General features: G+C 38.1%; 1 protein-coding gene across 3 annotated transcripts in view; it reads left to right on the top strand.

Annotated features, from left to right (window-relative positions):
- Nucleotides 1-20,741, top strand: part of TINAG (tubulointerstitial nephritis antigen) — a 41,209-nt gene extending 20,468 nt beyond the window's left edge. Inside the window, exons 9-12 of one of the 3 annotated variants that reach the window (XM_021551173.2) lie at nucleotides 2,616-2,721; nucleotides 12,110-12,155; nucleotides 13,261-13,403; nucleotides 20,660-20,741. In XM_021551173.2, the coding sequence (XP_021406848.1) occupies nucleotides 2,616-2,721; nucleotides 12,110-12,155; nucleotides 13,261-13,377 (269 nt within the window). In that variant the 3' untranslated portion in view covers nucleotides 13,378-13,403; nucleotides 20,660-20,741. Of the gene's footprint in view, nucleotides 1-2,615; nucleotides 2,722-9,687; nucleotides 9,759-12,109; nucleotides 12,156-13,260; nucleotides 14,068-20,659 lie in introns of those variants that run through there. The other 2 variants (XM_021551172.2, XM_021551175.3) reach the window with 2 other exon arrangements.
- Nucleotides 20,742-23,386: the final 2,645 nt, after the last annotated feature.

The following is a 23,386-nucleotide window of genomic DNA, read 5'->3' as shown; positions in this document are numbered from 1 at the left end:
GTCATTGTCTTACATGGTACAGAAACCGAGCAATTTGCATTTTTTAATTCAGAGATTAAATACTAGTTTTTTTAAGAAATCTATTTTCATGTAAACATAGTGAAATTTCACCAATAATTTGAAAACATTCAGATGGACAATCCTAATATTGCCCATTCATTTTTTTTTTTTTTTCATGGGCTTTAGGAAATACTCTGATGATTATAATGCTGATGTAGGAAAATTATCCTCTCTGACACATTAATCAGTCTCAATTAAAAGAAAGGCTCACACATTGTTTGCAATACATCAGAGTTTTGCCCCACAAAACTTACAATTTCAGATGTTATGATCTTGGGAAAAAAGTTTATATTTGCTAAAGAAAGTGAATCTGTAAAAAGATGAAGAAAATTATCTGTAGAAAGCACTAGGCTGTATTAATATATAGAGCACTAAATTTTGTTTCCTTTTGTGGCAACTAGTTTTCATTTCTCATGTCTTTGTATGATTAAAAAGAGACAAAAATTCCTATTTAAGAATTTTATGCAGGGGAATCCATAGTGGAATCAATCTTTTAATCTGCTGCATCTATATGCATAAATCTGACAAGCTCAGAACAACTGAAGTAGCTCAGGCATGAACTATAGTAAATCTTATGAAAATCACTGCCTTTTCTGATTCATTAATAATTAATCTATTCATTTTGTGAAATGCAGTCTTTCCTGTGTGAGAAGGAACAAAATTAGATGATGGACTGTGGTCACCTTGTCCTGTCCAAGTCACAGTGTGTATCAGGACAAAGTCACTGAATAAATAAAAATGTCTCAGTGCTAGATCTAGAAGTATCATAATCCTTGTCCATCCTGTACTTCATGCACACAGACCACTCTAACTCCAGACTATGCCATTATTTAGCTCCTGATTGTAAGGTATTACATGTATATAGGTATATATATTTACTCACATATACACACGCGACCAGACGTGCAATGTATAGATAATATATAATCATGGATACAATTCTATAAACTAAAGTTATAAACTAAACTAAAGTTCATAAACTAAAGTTATTCTGGAAATACACTTCAAAAATTTCTACTTAATTTCAATGGAAAAAATTTAGGTATGATATCTCTTCACAGACAAGAACGTGTCTCATTTAGGGCACCAGTTATGTTCTCCTCTGTACTTACAGTTGAAGGAGGAAACAGATGGGCTGAGTCTGTTAATACATGGCTCCATGGCTGGTGTCCCAGCTAAAATGCTGGGGGGTTTTGACAATGGAATGGCCTAAGCACCAGGCATGCTGGCATCAGATGGGACTCCCCTTTCTCAGAGAGGAAGGATAGTCTTTGCTCAGGAGCATCAGGTCTCATTGCCAGAGCTTCAACCAAGATGTGATGGGGAAGGGGCACAATATCAGGCTCGTCCGTGGCAAGGCAAATGGCCTAATTTCACCATGTTTTGAGAATTCTCTCTCATCTCCTAAAATTTTTGACTGTTTAATATTTTCAGCCAAATATGACAGAGGTTGTTGTAAAGATAATTAATTTCCTTTAAGTTTTGAAAATATTATGTAGGAAAAAACAATTTTAAGTATGCCATACAGAAAAAAATGGCAGCATGAGGTCAACTTACTGGATACTGCAGATCTATACCAGGCACATATATTATCCAACCACATAAAAAATGGTCAATGAAACATGTACTTTATGGGACTCCTAAGGTGCAAGACTTTAGGAACTGGATTTCACTAATTCTCATATTCCAAGCTGTGTGGCAGTTAAAATAACAAGCTATAAATGAGATGGAATGAAACTTATACTTAATACTTCTAATTCACTGGAATATAAAGGTAATGTAGACTGAAAAATAGTTTCATTTCTCTGGATCTGGTATGCCACCATAAAGCAAATGGTACTAAGATGGCAGAACATATGTGGAAAAGAAACCCAGAACTATTTTCTTAATAAATGAATGATGCTCCTAAGAAATAATAAATGGGTATAAAATGCAACTTGTAATCTTTATTCTCTTGCACAAAATTTTCAGTTCACCAGTTATGAATGTTCACTTTTTCACTGTTATGAAAAATGGGGTGATTTTTTTCCACACTTTTAACTGTCACAATTTATACATGTACAAGCAATCTAATTTTCTTTAAGGAGATTATTGTGTATTTGATGAAATTTAAGTTTCAGAAAAAGGCATTTCACTCCACCATATTTCACTTTCTGTTAAATACTTTTCTTGAATATGCATATACTAACTAGAACTGAGTAGTTTATATATGAACCTTGGGGAAATTAATTTTTTTGAATTAGATTTCAAAATTTATGTAAGTCTTCATGAGGCAATATTTCTTCTCACTGCATTGGAAGAAGTCAGTGAAAGGAAGTTTCCATGACAAGGAAAACTAACAAACTTGATAAGAGACCTTAGAGAGAGCTCTGTTGAAGTATTTATATTGGTTCACTCACAGCAAGGCATTTCTGATAAATTGATGCTTTTAGTGGAATTACAAAGTACACTTAATGCAGTCCCATCCACAAGAATTTCACTGGTCAAATGGAAGGGGCAAAGAATAATAGAGGTTATGTTTTCTGACTGTGGTGATTTTTCCTATTGTTTTTCAGCTATAATGAAAGTGTATGAAGATTTTTTCCTTTACAAAGAGGGAATATATCGACACTCCCAGAAAGCAGGATCTAAATGGAAAACTCATTCAGTCAAACTCCTTGGGTGAGTAAAGCACATTCCTTTACCCTTTTTCTCTGCCAGTCATGAGTGCAATAAAACAACAATGACCAGTTTGTAACCCAATTTGACTGTCACACATGGAACACTGCTAGCTCCCAGCATAAGACTCATGTTTCATTTTTGCCTTGTCTATGAATTTTTGAGAGTATTGAAAAGAGGTGTGAACCTATAATCTCTTAATCTACTCTTATATTTGTTCAAAAACTTAAAATGTAATGTTTATAGAATAAACCATTAAACCCTGTATAATTATAGTTAAAACCCACATACACACACACATATTAAAAAAAAATATACACACATATATATACACCATATTAAAATACTTGGTTGGGTATTCACAAATATTCCAAGTACATACCAAGTTGTGAACAAAGTTGATATAATTTTCTTCAAATTTGCCACCAAACAGAATGTAAATAGGAACATGAAAATTGACAGTGACCTCCCACTTAAATTACATAGCTTACTGGCACAACAGTCTGGGCTCTCTGTGCCCTGAATAGAAACCAACTGCTGCTGAGATGCTGCTGATTTTATATGGAAAACTGCTTCAGAAGCATGTGTGAAGTACACTAGTGAATTTCCTCTAAAGTGTAGACCAAGGCCTCTATGTTAAGAAGACTAGTGTCTAATAATGAATATGCTTGAATTACTGAACACGCCACAAGGCTTTATTCTTTGCCATGGAGGGCATATGCAAAGATGAATTTATTAAATCACTAAGTGAATACACAGAAAAATGATTGTAGAATCTCAAGCAAATATTTTATTGGTGGTCTAGAATATCATATAAGTAATGATTCAATGTGTGCTAGGAAGATTACTGAGTACTCCAGAACATAAAATTGCAAAATAAGGTGCATTTTGTGCTTGTGATGACATCTTCATGAAGGGTATTGGAATGCCCTTCATGGTTGTGGAAACTGCTGGCTATGGACTACAAGAGTGTGCTTGATAGTGGCATAGAAGCAAACAGAAGCAGCAGGCTTATGCCAGATCATCTTTGATACTGCTGCAAAAAGTACTGACTCAGGCTAATAAAGGGAAAACTCCTGATCATATGATTATAGAGAATATTGTGAAGCAATTAAAAAGAGAAACTGGAATTTAGTGTAGAAAAATGGAGCACTAAATTAGGAAAATATGTTTATGGAGGACAGATGGTAAGTGTTGGTTTTTGTATGTGTATTTAAGGTAACAGCCATGAGAAACCAATAACATTAGGCAGTAAAATTTGCAGTGCAATTTGAATACTTTAGCTCCGGAATGAGCTGCTGTGAGGCTGTGAGTCCAGGTGTTGGGAGGGCTGTGAAGTCTGCTTGCTGCAAGCACAGGGTGATGACAACTCTTCCCTAAGAGGAGCTGTTCCACATTTGTGCAGAATAACCTACCCAGATGAGTGATTGTGCAAGAATGGCACCAGAGAATGAAGTGATGGCTGAGGTGGGAGAGAGGAGGAGATAACTAAAGTGCCAACCACATGTACCACATGAAGTTCAACAAGGGGAAGTGCCAGATTCTGCACCTGAGATGAGGCAACCCTGGATGTACAGACAGACTGGGAAATGAGATGCTGGAAAGTAGTGCCGCAGAAAAGGACCTGGGGAACCTGGCTGGCTGAAAGTTGAATATGAGTGAGCAGTGTCCTGGAGCTAGGAAGGCCAGCCCTGTCCTGGGGGCATCAGGCCCAGCATGGCCAGCTGGGCAAGGGAGGGGATTGCTCCACTCTGCTCTGCACTGGGGCAGCTTCACTTTGAGTGCTGGGGGCAATTTTGGGCACTACAATATAAGAAAGATATTAAACTATTAGAGGGAGTCCAAAGGAGGGCAACAAAGATGGGGAAGGGCCTAGAGGGGAAGCTGTGTGAGGAGCAGCTGAGGTCACTTGGTCTGTTCAACCTGGAGGAGACTGAGGGGAGACCTCAGTGCAGTTACATCTTCTTGTGAAAGGAAGAGGAGGGGCAGACATTGATCTTTGCTCTGTGGTGATCAGTGACAGAATCCAAAGGAATGGCCTGAAGTTGTGCCAGGGGAGGTTTAGGCTGGATATTAGAAAGATGTTCTTCACCCGAGGATGGTTGGGCACTGGAACAGCTCCCCAGGGCAGTGGTCACAGCACCAAACCTGACAGAGTTCAAGAAGCATTTGGACAATTCTCTCTGGCACATGGTGTGACTCTTGGGGTGCCCCGTGCAGGGCCAGGAGTTGGACTTAATGATCTTTGTGTGTCCCTTGCAAGTCAGTGTATTCTGTGATTCTGTATTTCTGTGCTGGAGTGGATTCTGTGCTGATTTAAATGGGAACTGACAGGCTGTGGAAAGAAAAGATAGCAACCCTTAGGCAAGGGGCCACTATGAGCAAAATCTGAGGACTTTGACTAAGATAGATTTGTGTTGAATGTTCAGTGGTAAACACTGAGAAGGAGGAAAGACAAATGATCTGATGTACTGAAAAAGAACTTGAATGAAGGAAAAAGAAGAAAACTGAAGATTATATTATATAAGAAAACTCAGACTTCTTCAGAGTTTAATATGGGGGGAATGCATTTTCTTACAAACTAATTTACTTAATTTGAATATTACTGAAGTATCCAATGGATCCAACAGTATAAAGAATTACCAGTCCTGGAATTGTCTAAGGTACAAATGTTGAAATGTTGTGGTTTCCAAGTTTGTGTCATATAAAATATTGCAGACCTGTTTAACTGTAAAAACTGAATTAGATTTTGTCAAGTTGGAGGCTGTTGGAGCTTTGAGCTAGGTGTTTCTAGCAATGATAAATCCAGCCATAAAATGTGATTCTGCATCATGAACTCTAAACCACTTCATTGTATAAATTTTAATGTTTTCAGGATTGAGCCATCACGTACTGTGGGTGTAAGTTCTTTGTCCCTCATACACAGCTTGGAAGCAAAGGAAAATTTAGACTCCGTGACCTCAATAAAAAACTCATGGGAATCTTATCATAGTTGTCCTTCAGATAAAACACTGATGAATATTTGCATTTTGCCTAGCTGAGATGGCTCTTGGTGAGACAAAAAGGAGCAGAGACATGCTGATAGGATAAAATATGCATGTTTTTTTCGGTTGAGGTTTATTGTAGGCTTATTTTTATTTACAGTCCCTTCCATAAAAGACATTCAATACTTGTAAAAGGCAGCCATAATAATGACTGACCCTATTAAGATGATATTTGTAATCTCATAGAAACATTTTTGAAAATGCCTTAAATTGCCCGTGAATTGTGCAACATATAAGGCAATGGAGTGATAAAATGCAAATACATTTTGGTGATGCCTGCAAGAGCTATTTGTACAAAACCAGAAATGCTCATACAAACTGCTCAATTGATCATTGTACTGGAAGGATTTTAAATGTTTAGACTGACTTCCGTTGTTCTGCAAAGGGGAAGTTGCAAGTTATTTTTGTGATGTCTATAGGAAAAGAAAACCTGGGACAGATTTGTTGGTATAAAATGCCATAGTCTGTTTGGTAAGGAAAGTACAGTTCAGTCAAGGAAGTACATTGGATGGAGTAGCTGTGGTTCTAGTTCAAACAAATCTCTTCAAAGTTAGTGAAGTAAAGTACCCATCCTGAATGTTTGCAGCTTGTTCAGACAAATCTCTTAGACTTTAATTTCTGAATCACTTTAGTATCAGTGACAAACAACAATATATGATCCATATGTCACTAAAAAGCTGCAACTGCTGAAGTCATGACACTGAAAAAATCCAGGAAGGTCTCAAAAGCCCATGCCTTTGGCTGCAATTAAATCTACGGACTATCACTTTAGAGGCTTGGAGGAAACAAACAAATATTATTAAAAGCCTTGATAATCTTTCATGAACAAGATAAATTTTCAACGCTTGGAAGGAGCTCAGAATGACAAAAGGCTTTAATAAGAGGACACTGAGATGTACATTAGCTGGAAACATATTTCCCCTCTATTTTAATTAGCAATTCACTGAAAGATTTAAATGGAATAATGCAGCAGATTAAATGGATTAGTCAACTACCAAACTGAAACTTCTGTGCCCTGAAAAAACATTGGTTGAGTGTTTAACACAGAAAGTCATACTAATGGAGATAAAATTGATATGTGAGGCAAAGAGCTTGTGGTTTAATGTTGAGGAGACAACCAGACAGAGTAACAACATTTTGTGATTTACTACGTAATTAAATGATTCCCGTACCCAAAGTCCAAAGTCTAAAGTCTTGACTACTGTTAGTAATATCTGGGGTTTTGGCTTTGGAGACAGTTTTTCTTTATGTTTTTCTCTCAGTTGCCCTCACTTGAGCTTAGATTCAAAATAACTACAAACAAGTAACATCTTAAACCACTGAAAGTCATAACCCAAACTGTTTTGTTCTTGAATAAAGAAACCTGGGCTTGAGTTTCCTTTTTCTTTCATGGGGAAAAAAATAATTACTTTTTCATTGTCAGGCAATCAACATCAGGTATTATAGTTAAAAATTAAACAGCAACATTCAAACATTTTATAGCAAAGAGAAATACATGATGAGATCATGGAGAAAAGATACAGTGTCTGATGATTCATGCAGTTAAATCCATGAGACTGTCCCCCATACAATTGATTACAGTAGATCTGTGGGATCTGTGGGAATGATTTAACTCTTGGCTCACTGACTCAATTTGACTCACCTCTCATGTTGAAAAGTCTGCGCAAAACTACAATTTCCAATTCCAGAAACCATTTTCTAAGAAGGTTTCTCTTGTGGTGAACAGAAGTCAGTGACCCTAACCTTCTTATTTTTAGTACAAGATTAAGAATTAAACTTTTGTCTAATTGAGTAGTTAAAATTGCTAATTTTTGAAGTGTACTAGGCTTTTTTGATCCAGCACTAAGGATAGGACATGACCCACAATACTTGCACCGTTTTTTCTGTGATAGCATTATGACAGTTAGACAACCAGGTCTGGGGAAGAAGCTGAGATGAGAAGTTCTTGGACTGCATATATTTGTATCCATCAAGCAGTTTAAGTCCTTGGTTAATGCAAAGCATTGACTTCTACTAATAGCAACTAACCTGCAAAAATTAGCTTGAGATCTAAAACCTGCCATTCCTCTTTATTTTTAAGGCTGTATTTGTTTTCTGTTCATGTCTTCAGTCTTGAGACAATTTGTATAATATTATTTAGCACGCCCTTCAGAAGTCTTCACTGTATTTGTTGTTAAGAGCATTTTACCTACAAAAGTGAGTGCAAGCACACTTGAATGTAGTTTCTGTTATCTGCCAAAACACCTCAGTTTTGAAGCCATTGCTAATAACCCTTTTTGTTGTATTAGGTTGTATTTCCCAATTTAAAATTATTTTACGTGATGATTAATTATCCACTTACTTTTTTCCTAATAGATTTCTTTATGCTTTTCTTGTGAAGTCCACCTACATTTTAGTGGTGTAGTTTATTGAAAAACAAACTGGGAAATGTTCAAATAAAACCAACTTCCATTCTCTGTAACACTACTGAACCAGTCTCTGTATTCTAGTTTTTTTCCTGTCAGGCAGAGTTGTGTATTCAGGGCTTGCTCCTACAGAGATAATGTCAAGGGAAAGTTATTACTGAAAAGGATAGCTAAGGTGCCTCTACTGTATAAAATTGGACACAAAATTAAGAAAATAATTTTATATAAGACCACAAAAACTCATCCTTTTATCTGAAAGAGCAACAGAATTCTTTTCACAGAGTCACTTGGAGCAGGTTTCCTTGGAGTAAATAGAAACATACTGCTTATTTTTTTTCCTTGAAGGGGATTGAATGTGGTTTTGTGAAATTACTTTTTTTTTATTCAAGGTTATTTTTGATTGAAGACCATGATAGTTTCTTTTGGAAAAGCTAGGTGGAGTATTTCTCATGGAATATTTTTGCCAGAGAGAAGAAAACTCCCTTTCAAAAGTAATTTTCAGTAATTAATTGAAAAAAATACCTTCTTAATGATTTCTTAAAATCTTTTCCTTTTCTTCTAAATAAAAATGGAAAGTTTGGATATGAAATAGAGTAATGATTTAAGCCCAGTTGGAAATTAAACAGTCACTCTCTCAACTTCATCTCTCCCCCTCCACTTCCCAGTGGAATGGGGGATAAAATCAAAGTAAAACTTTTAGATTGAGATAAGAACAGTTTAATAATCAAAAATAATGTAAAATACAATAATAATTGCAAGTGATAATAAAAAGGGAAAAAGAAGTGCTGTACAATACAATTGCTCACCACCTGCTGACCAACACCAGAACCCCACTTCCTGAACCCAGACTGGATGCGTTTCTGGGTAACTTCCCCCAGTTTATATACTGGACATGAATTCTGTGGTGTGCAATATCTCTTTGGTCACTTCCAGCCACCTGTCTCAGCTAGGATCCCTCCTACTTTATTTTACATTCCTCTTCACCATTAAAGCATGAGACAAAAAAAAAAAAAAAAAAAAGTCCTTACTTAGCAAAACCCAAAAAATCAGTGTATTATCAACATCACTCTCATTCCAAATCTAAATCACAGTACTGTAACAGCTACTGAGAGAAAAATAACTAGTGAAAATTAGGACATAAGGTTGAAAGGTTTTCCAAAAAATACCAAAGGTAGGGACATCAGCGATCTAAAGCTTTGCAAAAATAACCCTGAGAAATTCCTTGTCTGTCCAAGTCCAATAAGATTCAGCATCTCTTTGCTTTCAAAATGGCATTCATTTGGAGTAAATATCAAGCTGGAATAATCATAAAAGCAAACAAAAGAGTGTGATTAGATTATTTTGGTCATCTTCCAGAAGATGCAATATTGTTCTTTAAGGATGTCGTCCAAGAATGTGTCACTTTAAAGTCTCTGTCAATTCCACTTGGGAACTAATTCCACTGTGTCTTTAGTTACTTCCTTAAACTCCTTCAGGATTATGGTTTTTAAATTTTTTTTTTTTAAATTTTGGTTTTGAAGATTTTGAGGGACCAATCAACACTTTCTCTGAGCTGCTACTCTGCAAGGAAAATGATCTGGAATGCTATCTAGAGTAAGCTGGATGCAGCCATCACTACCTCCACTGGAGGTTAAGGTTCAAGTAGGGGATGTGGAAGGGAGCAGTGGGGGGACCACCAAAATGTATCAGGAAAGTCTGTTTATCTTCTCTTTACCCACCCTTTGCGGAGAAGAAGACAACAAATATATCTGCCCTGAGCCTTCTCTCCTGGGGGCTGAAGAAAGACAGCTCCCTCAGCCTCTCCTCATTGCATCATGTGCTCCAGACCCCAAACATCTCAGTGGACTCCTGCTGGTCTCGTTCCAGCCTGTTAATGTCTTTCCTGTGCAGGAAGACTGGGCACTGGACACAGAATAGCAGTCAAAAAAAAGAAAATCAGTCACTTCTCTTGACCTGCTGGCTGCACTCTATATTTTAATTTAGGGTATTTGATGATTAGGCATTGATAGGCATAAGCATTGATTAATGAGAAAGCAGCTCTTCTTTCTAAACTGTAAATAAAATACATATCTCAAGTGCCTATGTATCTATTATGACACAAACACTGGGAAACTAAATTAATGGATATGTTATAGTCAAGGATAAAAAAAGCTTCATTTTCTATCTTGGTTTATAAGTCTTCTTTTATTTAGAAACATTTATAAGATTCAATGAATTCCTATCAATGTATGAAACTATAAGTTGACTCTTTTAAAAAATAACAAATGTTAGGAAAACATTTAATCACAGGAATGTGACCCTGTGGGAACTGGTCATCATCATACTCAGGCAAGCTAGAACAATTATGTCTAGGACGAAATGCAGGAGTACATGATTATCAATTCAAGGCAATGTTTCTCTGTCTTTGAGACTAATGTAAATATTGGACTTTCACATTACAGCTGATGTATTTTTTAGTAAAATGGCCATAAGTAAAGAAGTAAATCTGAGTCTGATATAAAATTCAAAAGCCTATAACTTTTTTTAAAAAAATATATGATCATGACAGATTGTATTGGAAATATTTGGCAAAGTAATGGCAATTATTGATAATCTCTGAAAATTCATGTGGTAATGAAAAGAAAATGCATCATGAGGTCTCTTAAAAAGACAAAATTGCATTCCAGGGTCATTATGGCAAACGTTTTTATGATTTCTTGAATTTAATGATCAGTAGCTACAATTTCTGCTTGCAACTACAATCCACACTTCATCTCTCTGCTCATCACCAGTTTGTCTTCCTTCCCTTTTTCCCTTTTATTGAAAGCGCAGGCATTCTATGTAAATGATGGTTCACTGTTAACTAAGGAGAGTTGATTTCACTGTTGCTTTTCAAATAAAAGGATGACTGAAAAATCCCAATTTCCCCATTCACATTGTGTGAATTTCTCATCATATTTTTGTTGGTTGCCTTTGAAAATGACTGGAGCACTGCAAATACAGCTCAAACAGGCAGTGTTGATGGAATATATACCAGTAAACACCCTGTCAATGGCATTTGATACATCCTAGGATTATACTTTACACTGGGGAAAACCCTCTAAAAGTTCACATCTTTGGTTTTCTGTTTATTTGTGCCCTTTCATAGGCATCCAAACATCAAGAGCTGTGAATAGTAGCTAGACAAGCATGTTGTATAAATTAAAACAAAGACAGAGCACTTTAAGCTCCAGCAGAAAAAACATGTGTACATAACTACCTAAGGTTGCAGTGCAACTCTTGCTCACTGAAACATCCAAGTGATTGGGTTGGAACTTCTGCCCTGTGTATAAAGTGAGGCCTAAAATCAGAGTATTAAGCAGTTCAGCTACAGCTATACCTCCATGAAAATCCCATCACTTGGCAGGTGGGGATGGCAGGTGGGAAAAATTTCTTGTATGATTTCATAGATATTTCCACAAAAGTTAGCATGCCCTCAAAGATGACAAAAACATCAAACTCTCCCCCTGCCCCATGCAATGAAACAGATTAGGCTGTCAACAGTTCAATTTGATCTGAGAAAAGTGAGGAATATTTTCAGTCCCAGCTCACCAGCTATTTCTGTAAAGGTGCTGGATGAGACTTTTAACAAAAATATTCCTAGGGATTTTCAGCTGAGTTGAAGAAATGTGCTCACATTAGTTTCAATATTCCTACACAGTTCAGTTCAGCAGGCAAGCTCTCCAGAAGAGAGATTCTGTCAATGAAAACAGGTTTTTCCAATGAGAAACTAAAACTAGACTTGTGTTAACATTTTGTAACCACTAATGGCAATTTCACTTGTAGTTAGCAAGTCAGCAGGTAACCTCACTTTGATCATGAGAATTTGTTACTCAGGCTTTGTTCTGACACTGATTATTATTACAACTAATGCTTGTGTTTTCTGACTGCTTGTTTCATCAAAGTACCATTCTTTTCTAAAAGGTGGGGAGCATTACCTGACAAAAATGGACAGAAACAGAAGTTTTGGGTAAGTGAATACTTAGGACAGTGTTTTGAAGCAGAAGAAAAAAGATCTCAACAACAGAGATCATCTAAAATCTGCTTCTTTACTTTCATTCACTCTCTCTGCATATAATTTTTTCCTTCACCTTAAAGAGTCCTGCATAATTCTATTCCCTCTCTGGCAACTCTTATCATGCTGACCCTCGAATTATTGCATCACCTACCTCAATTTCAAAACCTGTTTCATCCCACCTATACCTGTAGTTTTTCCTACACTGCCTTTTCTGTTTCAAATTTTATTTAATTTTTCAAATGTCATTAAAAATTTCTATGAAGAGGCAGTTCTTTTTGATGCCTGCAAATGAAAGTCAGTAAAATTAATGAATAATATTTATTAAATAATTTGGAAAAGACAAATTTTCTCTTTAAACAGTGTTGGAAATTGTTATCCAGCGACCAGAATAAGCCCCCAAAACTAAACCAAATCAAACTAAGAGCACTTCCTTTGGGCCATTTAGAGTAAGTGAAATTTTATCACTTGTATTATGACTAACAGCTCACCCCATTATTCCTGCGTTCATCTGAAGGTATTTTGGTGTTTACATAGATGATGGCAGGGCTTATGGTAGGTAGTTTCACTGGTATCAAAGACAAAATCTACTGAGACTACTGAGACTCCATCAGAAAATAAGTTGCTTAATATGTCAATAGCTACCTGGATAAAACTTCATTTTTTAAAAGTCAGCTTTTATATATATATATATTTTTGGTGTGTCTTTAACAGGTCAGTTGGAATTCTGACCATTGTTTCAAAAACCACTTTCCGCAGTAAAGAGTATGAATATTCATTTAATGATTTCTACTTCAATGTATCAAACTGTCTTGTAGAAATACTATTCCATTTTTACTAACCCTGATTTTGGACATGAAATTTTGATCAAACCACAAAAGGAACAAAATATTAAGAAATCAGAAAAAGATACATGCTAATTCTCAGTGCACCAGTCTGAGAGACTGTTCCTTAAGAAGGAGACTAACACAAAAGATTCATTTTGCATTTTAGACCCTGAATTTTAAATAATATTTTAAAATCAAAAAAGATAATATTTTCCTGTTTTGTTTACTTTTAGATTGCTGCAAATTCCTGGGGGAAATCCTGGGGAGAAAATGGTTATTTTAGGATTCTTCGTGGACAAAATGAGTGTGATATTGAGAAGTTGATTTTAGCTACTTTGGGACAGCCATAGTTTATTTGTACCATACTCTGCTTGATGTATGTATCCTTTCCATTGTTTTATATTGAGTCTTTATGGGGAAAAAATGATGTCTTCTCTCTAAGTTACCTTTCTATTAGCCCTCATGAGGTCTTCCTGACTTGAACACTCTGCAGGCATCATCGCACTCTTGGATCTCACCTGGTACAAAAAACCCTTTAGACTAAAAGCATGTTATATCCAGGGCTACTGAAAAACCTGATGTCTCACAGAGCAGGAAGTTCCCTCCTCATTGAACAATGCCTGAAAAAAATGGAGTTACAGTGTTCGCATTAACCTCTTTACAATATATACTCTGACCAGAAATTATTTCAGAAGTATTATGTGCTCTTCCAAACAAAATTGGCTCAGACAGCTCATGGTCACACTGGATAATAAATTCCAAAGAAATGTAAGTAGTTCTGATCCTGTAGTTGAAGAATTATTTCCTATACACCTTTACTTAAAACTAAGTAGATAAGTTATATCTATGTATCAACATGTCATCCAGGAAATTAATTTTTTTTCTAGTATATCCCACAAAGTTGATGCATTCAGTGTAATACAAAAATAGCTTGCAATGAAAGAGTGTGTTCCTGTTCCTGCAACCAGAACCAAAATGGTACAATTTTAATAATGTTTTAATTAAAATAAAATAAAAAAGAAAATGTAATTTCTCCTCAATTCAGTCTAGACTAGACTCATTCGTGAACTGCTTGTCTTCCAGTCCCTGTTTCACCTGAGAACAAGCATGTGACAACATTCCCAAAAGCCTGTTGCAAACAGAAAAAGATGGAAAAGATATTCCGCTGTTTGTCTCGATGGACAAATCTGTAATCCAGGCTCAGTTCCTGGTGTTGGTGATAGGATCACTAGTGCAAATGAGACACACAGAACTCCTAATGCTTCCATAGCTACTTCTGTTGGAACAAGCAGCTTTTTGACCGACATTCCTCCTATAAGCATTGCTGCAAATCTTGACAAGTTTGAGGACTGTTTTGCTTATTTGCTAATTAAAATATCAATATTGAAACTATTGACATAAGAAGATATCAAATACTTTCTAGCCCTTTCAGTTTCAATTAATCCAAAGGTCAAATGCCAACTGTAATAAAATTATCTATGAAAGAAAATATGGCATGTTAAATAAGTGGGGGGAAAAAGCTGCCATGAAATATCAGTGAACAAAGAATTTCCAGGTGTACCTGGAATATGTACACTGAATACCTTCAGTGTGTTTAATAATGTTCATTCTTTCTAGAATAAGAACCTTATTCTAGAAAAAACCTCCTTTTGTTTTCTAATGTCATCGGCAAGTGCGTTCAAGAATTTTTCATGGCAGTGGCATATGACAAATGCCCATGTCTCTGAAATAACATCTCTTAAACCCAAGTTGGGTGACAATTTATGTTGCATCACTTAAAGGCGCTATTGTTAAAATGTCAGTACCATACTGCAGCAGAACAAGCCTTTAGTGTCATATAGTAAACTGAATTTAGACACAAAAGACCTTTATAACTTGAAACTTCTAGCAAATTGTAACACAAGCAATTTTAGAAGCTCTAAATGCTGTGAGAGAAACTCTTCTAGTTTTAGTGAGCTAAGCCAGTACTTGAAAGTGTACTGAATCATCTACACACCTATTTTCCAACCTCTTGGTATGTATTGATTCCATAAATGTCAAGATTTCAGAAGAGTATAATTTAACTTTGAAGTGAATGACACTGTAAAGACATGTTCAGTAAACTCTGGGGGGGATTATTTATTTCAACTCCAACTTGGCTTGCTCTGCTGTGGCTTTTACTTTTGCCAGTTACTGTTTGCTGTTGCTGCTCCTGATTTCCTTATGAGACCTTCCTAAGATCTGGTCTGTAATGTTAAGCTTCTAATTTAGGATAATTGCTTTGTCCTAGATGCCCAGAGTGAGATTCCTCAAGGAAAGCTTGCCCTAGGCATACTAAAATTAGGGAGGCTTCACAGCTTCAAGCTGGCAACCAGCACTGGGACTCACAGCTGCAAAGCTTTATGTGCAGCTTAGTGCAACATGTTTTATAGGAACACAGCCTGAAACAAAAGGAACAAGAACTCCCATGGACATAAGGAATTTGCATCTAGAGCAGGGATGAGAAAAACCCTGAGAATGACAAGGGAGTTGTTTTCCTCTAGTTGCAGGGATCACGGAAAGTTGCCAGACTAAGAGCAGTCCTGAAGAGAGGAGCTACACTTACAGAAATCAGAATAACAGAAAGATATGTTTGTAAATCTTTCCAGCGCAATGTTTTATTAGAGATGTGACAGGAACTTGCACTTGGGCACCTAATGCTATACCTACCATTTGGAAACTGTTTCCTATATGAACTTATATCTTTGCACCCATTCCTCACTGCAAGGACCAAGCCTTTATCAGGATGGAGGCTGTGTCTTTGCCTCAGTTAACAGCAATTTGAAACATTGCTTTATTCTAAAGTTCTCCTGCATCCCCTCAGTCAAGATACACCTGTATACAGTTGTCATGTTTGTTTTCAGACAATGTGTAAACTCCCAGCTCTTGACATTTTCTTGGTCCCATGCTGTTCAGCAGTCACCCCAAACCAAGGATGGTGGCAGAGGTCAGTGAGAAAGGGCTGCAGAGCAGGCACCTCTGCCTCGGATCAGGCATATTAGAGACAGAATGAATGCCATGAAAGAAATAAATTTTCTCCTTTTGTTATAAGTCTAGCTGTCAAATACACACACCACAATACAGTGAATGTTATTGCTTCATCTAGAAAAATGTATTGTTTTGTCTGGAAATCTTCATCATGGAGCAGCACTGTGCAAAGCATTTCTTGGAGAAGGCAGCTGAGCAAGAAGCCTGAGGCAGGGGGTCAGACTAAGCTCACCATTGAAATCCTCTGTGCTTTAAAGTTTTTGGGGACCTTGAAGCTGTGGGCTGCCTCCGGCTCTGTATGAAATATTTTAGGCTTATCTGGATATTTTGTTTAGCTCTTCAAACAGTGACAGCCACACAAACACATAGATAGGAACTCATTAATTTAAACTAGTGCCTTAATATAAGCACAATTGCAATTCCATTGCAAAACGCTGGAGACTATAATATTTTATTTCTCACTGCAGCAAAATGAGCATAGAAACACAAGTACTGTTCATTATGTCTATCAAATCATGATACACAGCCCAATGTGTAACCAAAGAAAAATTTCTAGAAAACTTATGAGTAGAAGACAAATATTTAACCTTAGTGTGCTGTACTGTCATACTGTGAAGTACTCAGCTGTTGGTCCAAATTAATCAGCAATGTTGCTATTGCATGTGGTTACAATACTGTTCTCACTCAGAATCATAGAATTGGAAAGGACCTCTAAGGTCATCAAGCCCAACCATTAACCTAGCACTGCCAAATCCCTAAATCCCAAATCCCCTTAAATGGTACATCTACAGCTCATTGAAATACTTCCAGGGATAGGGACTCAACCACTTTCTTGGGCAGACTTTTCCAAGTCTTGAAAACCCTTTCTGTGAGGAAATTATTCCTAATATCCAATATTAGAAATTATTCCTAATATCCAATATAAACCTTCCCCGGCACAACTTGAGGCCATTTCCTCTTGTCCTGTCACTTTGCAGAACAGACTAACCCCCCCACTTTTTGATAAGGTGCTCCTCTACCCTCTTTTTCTTCAGGCTAAACAAATCCACTTTCCTCAGCTTTGTAAAGACTTGCTCTTCAGCCAAAGGGCTTCTCTTCATCAAGAAACTTGGAAACAGCAAAATTGGAAAATCAAGGTTTTATAAATCGCGTGCCTTCTTTTTTAAACTACTGAGGAAATTTTTTAAGAGCACAGTGTGCTACTAGCTAGCAGGATCCACTACATGTGAAAAAGTGTATTAAAAGTGTGAGAATAGAACTCAAATTGCTGAAGTCTGTGAAAGTCTTGACATCAGAAGAAAGGTAAAACAGGTAGAAGAAGAGGGAGGGGGGAAGTGGCTTAATAATTCTTTTTGGTTTCCACCAGGTATGGAAACAAAAAGTAATTGTACTTTTTTCTTGGAAACAAAATTCAGCAAGTTTTGCAGGGCTTCAGCTTAGTTTAAAGCAAAAAATAAGGTTGTATTTACAGAGGTTTTAGTAACTCTGGGCTAAACTTTGACAAAGTCTAAAGCAACAATATGCTTCAACTGGAATCATCATCCTGTTATTGTTCCACGCCACCAAGTCTGGCATGAAACTCACCTGTTTCACTCTGGTTTCCTTCTTGGAAAACTAATCAAAATCAAAATGGACTGTAACAGGAGATTATCTCAATTGCAATGAAGGAACACACCAGAACTAAAAAGAAACCAAAAAAACCCCAACCAACCAAAAAAAAACCAAACCAAAAAACACCCACATCTTTGGTCTCTACTAAATACAGATCCTGCCAAATTTCATACAACACTGTTGCAAGCAAAAAATACTAGTGCACCATAGTGGTAGCTGCCCTAGTGACATTTTCAAGGTAAATAACTGCATAAGGATTTGTCCAATAAAAAAAGACAGAGGGTAAAAACACAACTAATCACTCAGTTTTTCAAACCTTGAAGAATTTATTGTTCCATTAAACAGGAAACCTTCCTTCTTTGAGTGAAGTTTGGATAAACAGATGGCATTTCACTAATTGGCTACTTCTAGTGTGGATTTTCCTTCATGTTCTTCTTTGTCCCTCATGGTGTGTCCCTCATGGTGTGCTGCCTTTTAATGTCTTTGCATTTCTTGTGTTACCTTTGTTGTTACTGACATGCTAATGTTTGGGACACTGAAGGTGATATTGAAATAAGGTCGCAGGCAAGCCATCTGCATATACTTAAGAACTTGGGTTCCCATAAGTTTCCATAGTATTTTGGAAAAGCTGCTGGAATTTATTTCGAGAGAGCAGAACAAGAAATTTAATGTCATTTCTGTGTACTGAATTTTATCAATGGATAAAACTGCCAAAGTGCTAGTAGCAGAAAAGAACATAAATAGGCAAACCTACTTTGATTTTAATCTGATTCTGTTCTGCTCTTTCTTAGAATAATAGAACCATCAAGGTTGGAAGAGAGCTTTAAGATCAACAAGTCCAATTGTCAACTCAGCACCACCACTGTAACCCCTAAATCACTAAACCATATCACCCAGAGCAAGATCCAGATGCTTCCTAAACACCTCTGGCGTTGGTGACTCCACCACCTCCAAGGGCAACATAACAGTGAAATTTTTTTTGTAATATCTAATCTGAATCTTCCCCCTCTCAGTTTAATGCCATTTCCCCTTGTCCTCTCACTGCAGACACAGTAGAAGAGACCAGCCCCCATCTCACCACAACCTCCTTTCAGGAAGTGTAGAGAGCAATGAAGTCCTCCATGAGCCTCCTCAACACTTAAAAATCCCAGCTCCCTCAGCCACTCCTCGTAAAATATATTTTCTAGACCTTTCCTTTGTCTATGTGGGCCACTTTTTCACAGAAGAAGATCAGCTTGGTCAGGTAAGACCTGCCTTTGTAAATTACAATGGCTGGGCTTTATCCCACAGTTGTTCTGCCTGTGCTGTGGGATGGCACTCAGGATGATCTCTTCCATAACCTTGCCTGGAACAGAGGTCAGGCTGGCAGGTCTGTAGTTCCCCTGATCATCTTTCCAACTCTTCTTGTTGATGGGCATTACATTTGCTAATTACCAGAAAACTGGAACTTCTCCAGTTAAGCAGGACTGTTGGTAGGTAACAGAGCGTGGTTTGGCAAGTTCTTTCATGAGTTCTGTCATTACTCCATGGTGGATTCCATCAGGGCCCATAGCATTCCAGCCTGAATGTGCATATATGCATGCCAGCTTCCCTTCTATGCATGCCAGTGATTTTCAGTCCTCCCTAGGGTGCTCTGCTCACTCAATGTGTAGCTCCAACAGCAGAGGCTTTTCTGTCACGATCTCACCCTGAAATGAGGTAAATTATTAGTCATTGGAAGAAATTTGAAAAACTGAGCATGTAGGAAAAGATGTTAAGAAAAGCCTTTGGTTTAAGCCAGAAAGTGTATGCTGAAGTTGGTAAAACAAGGTGATTGAAGAATTCAGGTTGGTCGTCCAGACCAGTATCATGTAAATGTGGCTTTTTACTTACAACTTCCTCTGTGTGAGATACTCCTGAGTTTTCACATGCATAAGTACACCTTCAGGGAGAGCTAGAGGATATTTGGGAAGTGAGTGCTGCAGGAAACAAACTGGGATCACACTAATGGGCCTGACAATAGCTGCAGCCCATGAGTGCATCACTGGATGCATAGATCTTGTGTTTGGATAAACACAGACTTTTTTTCTCCATAGCACTGTTTTGAGTCAAGAACTCTTCTGCAGATCTTCAAATAAAAATTATAGGTAATTCAGGTAGTCAGGGTGTTCATAACGACACAAATCTCAGGGAAGAGAAGAAAGTTTTCTTTCTAAAGGCATGTTGCTCAGTCTACAAACTATGAAGGTACCTATACAGAAGAGATGAACTTGCTTGGCTGAGAACACTGACTGACAAGATAGCCCTGTTTAACTCCTTGTAATTTTTTTAAAATACACTTTATAAAACAATAAATCTGTAGCCAAAGGGCAAGAACTTTAACTTTTTATCACACAGAAAGCTGCAAAAGCATCACACTCTTCAGTATCAGGAAGAAAAACAGAACAGACAACAAGGAGGCAATCCTGGTGCAGGTCCCACAGCCCTGCCAGGTACAGGGCCTGGTAGCACACCCTACCAAAAAGAGTTCTAGTGTCAGAAGTGGCACTACTTCACAGCAAAACTGCTCCTGCAAAAGTCAGTTGAGGAGTAAGAAAGGTCTTGAATAGTCTGGTTCTAAAATAGAATATGGCACTGGGTGTGAAAGGTAAAACCTGTGAATTTATGCAACAAACATGGCAACAGAGTTTCATGCTCAATAGAAGGGTATCATGTGAGATGAACTCTCTGTGAAGTTTTTGTTCCTGAGGCTGGAGCTTGTGTCTTCTGGGTGTGGTCCCTAAAAGGCCCCTGATGTGTCACCAGGGAGTCATTGTGACACCTGTGACAGCAAGGCTTTTGCTTCTACAGGGCTGGCCTGAAGGGCCACAGTGCCTGGCCTCCTCCTCAGGGACAAACATCCAGCTGTGTGCTTTCTAAGGGTGCAGAGATTTGCTGGACAAGGACACTGGCAGGGCCTGGGGCATGTCTGTGCCTCCTTGGGGGGGAGTGAACACCATCAGTGGCATTGCCACATTTTGTTTCATTGAACTGCAGGGGACAGGGAGCCAAACCCCAGGTGGTCCCACAGCACCTGGCACCAAACACCACAGGAGAAGCTAAGGAAGATGGATCACGATATGGGTCAAGCTCTAAGTTCTGAACAGGATGACCCAGCATCAGGGAGGAGGGAGCGCCGTCAGCGAAGACGCCGGGTTTCTTTCAGTGAACCGCAGACGTCAAGGAGCCGATCCCCGCACAGGTCCTGCAGCTCCTGGCACCAAACACTGCGGGAGAAGCTCAGGAGGATGGAACATGATGAGGGACAAGCTCTGAGACCGAACGGCGCGTCCCAACCTCCTCGCTGTGGAGTGAGGACCATCAGCAGGGCTATCAGATTTCTTTCACTGAATGACAGGTGGCAAGGAACTGATCCCCATGGAGGTTCTGCAGCCATGCTGGGCACAAGCCTGGTAGTACACCCTACCAAAAAGGGAACTACTGCGTGCTCTGTTACCAGTGTCAGGAATGATACCACTTTAGACAAAAACAGCCCCTACTAACAATTGCAAAAATAAAGTCAGATCCAGTGCTCGGGCCTTGGGCCAAGTATCTATTCTCCATCAAAAAATGCATCTGAAAAGCTAAAGACATTCCTGCAAGGCCTTTTTAGGTTAAGAAGATGACAAACATGAAACTTGAGTGCTGGTTTTGTCATCACATTCTATTTTATGCTGTTCTATAAAATGTGGCACCGAACATTTTGTATGGGACTCCTTTGTTCCTTATATTGTATTTCCACAGTGTTATCAACTGAAGATGTTACCACTTTTTCTCCTTTCTGCCCTGATTTCAACAACACCAATGGTTTATTAGAAAAAGCTCTTGTCCTTCCATATCTGTTTTCTCATGCTTCACTCCAAGTATCACCCAGAGTAGCTTTTCCTGTTTTTTTACCATTCTCACAAGGTGGCAGTGAAAAGTGAAGTCAATTTACAATTACTCTGTCTCTCACTGCCGGTCTAAATCTAATGTCTGGTATCAAGCCTCTGAAAAGCTTTCTGTTCTTCTGTGTCCTTAGAGACTTTAAAAATAACCCCCAAAGCCATAATGGAGAAATTTGCCCCCATGCCCCCTGTAAAAAGACTTAGGTTTAATGTCCAGGGTGGCAGTACAGGCTACAGGCTCTTCAAACCATGGCTGAAGACTACCAAAGTCATCAAAAAACAGTGTTGCACCAAGATCTGTTACTTTCAAGTAAGACTGGAGCAAAAAGAGGAGTCTTCTCAAAAGACAGGTTTTACAATACATTAATTACTGGATAAACCCCCCCCCTGTATTCAAATTTTATGTTTAACTACAGTTGACCTCTAATTTGTGACACTCCTTGTGTCACTCTCTGACTAGTACCACCACAGAACAGAAGCTTTAAGATGCTGCTGTGAAGGAATTCAGATGAAGATCAAGCTGCCAACTTCTGGCTCACAGATTTGATGTGCAGCAAGTTGCTTCAATTATAAATTGCAACCTGACAACCAGCAGGGAAAACTATGGTCACCTGCAATGCATGCTGAGAGAGAAGAGCCAATGATTTTAGTGAGATTTTTCACTCATTGCAGCCCCCATACTTTTGTTTAGCTTGTTAGTTGTCTATGCAGTCACTAATAAATCCCCTAAAGGGAAAAAAATTAGATATGGAGATCTCATGGATGACCAACTTCCAGCCTGGAGGCATGCCTGAGCCCTTTCTCATAGGAGCTGCTCTAGTCCCTTCACTGTTTCTGTGGACCTATACTGGAGGCTCTCCAGTATGTCAATCTCTTCTTGTGCTGGGGAGCCCAGCACTGGCCAGGGTACTCCAGGTGTGGCCTCACCAGCACTAAGCACAGGGGGAGGATCACACCCCTCACCTGAACTGCAAAGCCTGCCGAGGAGTAAAAAATGCCTTGAGATTGTTTATTTCTAAAACAAAGCAGAATTCTGAGTATGAATGTGAAACCTGTGAATTTATATTAAAAAAATAGGACAAGAAACACTTCTTTTTCATATGTCTTCTTAAATAGAAAGTACTGAACTCTTGTGGAGTCATTATTTATTCACCAGCTTCTTTTCCTGTCCAGAAATGCATGCAGAAACCCAGAGAAGCAGTGTCAACATACTGAGCATGCACAAAATTATTCTCTGACTAGACTTCAGTGAGACTGATGATGGGACTTCAGACCTAGGTGAACTGGGAAAAAAAAATATTGCTTTCTCTTTTTTTAAACATCTTTTTCTTCAAGCACTTTTGAGTGCTGTTCAGTACTCATATGGTTCTGAAAGGAATTGCTTATATTGCCTCAGAGCAGTGCCTTGGAACAGTGCCAGTCTGGACAATAGTATTTGTTTTTATTCAGAAGAACAGTCTGGACAATAGTATTTGTTTTTATTCAGAGGGGTCCAGCTCTGTATCAGAAGCAGCTGTAATGACCTCTAAAGTTTGTGTACATCTACACGTGTGAAAGCTTTTTGTATCTGATCAAAGAAATTAATAACTTTGTCTACTTTTTTGAAAAAAAAAAAAAAAAACAAAACCAAACCTTCATCTTTAAATGTAACATCCATCAGAGTGGAATTTACCAACTTCCCATATATATATATAGCATCTTTGAAATATGATGAAACTCCTAAGGATACAGCAGCATTGTGTCATGTTTTAAACCCAGACAGAAATTAGGGTACCATGCAGCCATTTGCTCATCCTGCCCCTCCCAATCCCCCACCTCGGTGGGACAGGGAGGAGAA

The sequence above is a fragment of the Lonchura striata genome, chromosome 3 (genome assembly GCF_046129695.1).
Source record: "Lonchura striata isolate bLonStr1 chromosome 3, bLonStr1.mat, whole genome shotgun sequence".
NCBI classification, from domain to species: Eukaryota; Metazoa; Chordata; class Aves; order Passeriformes; family Estrildidae; genus Lonchura; species Lonchura striata.
This window is presented reverse-complemented; position numbering and strand designations above follow the sequence as displayed.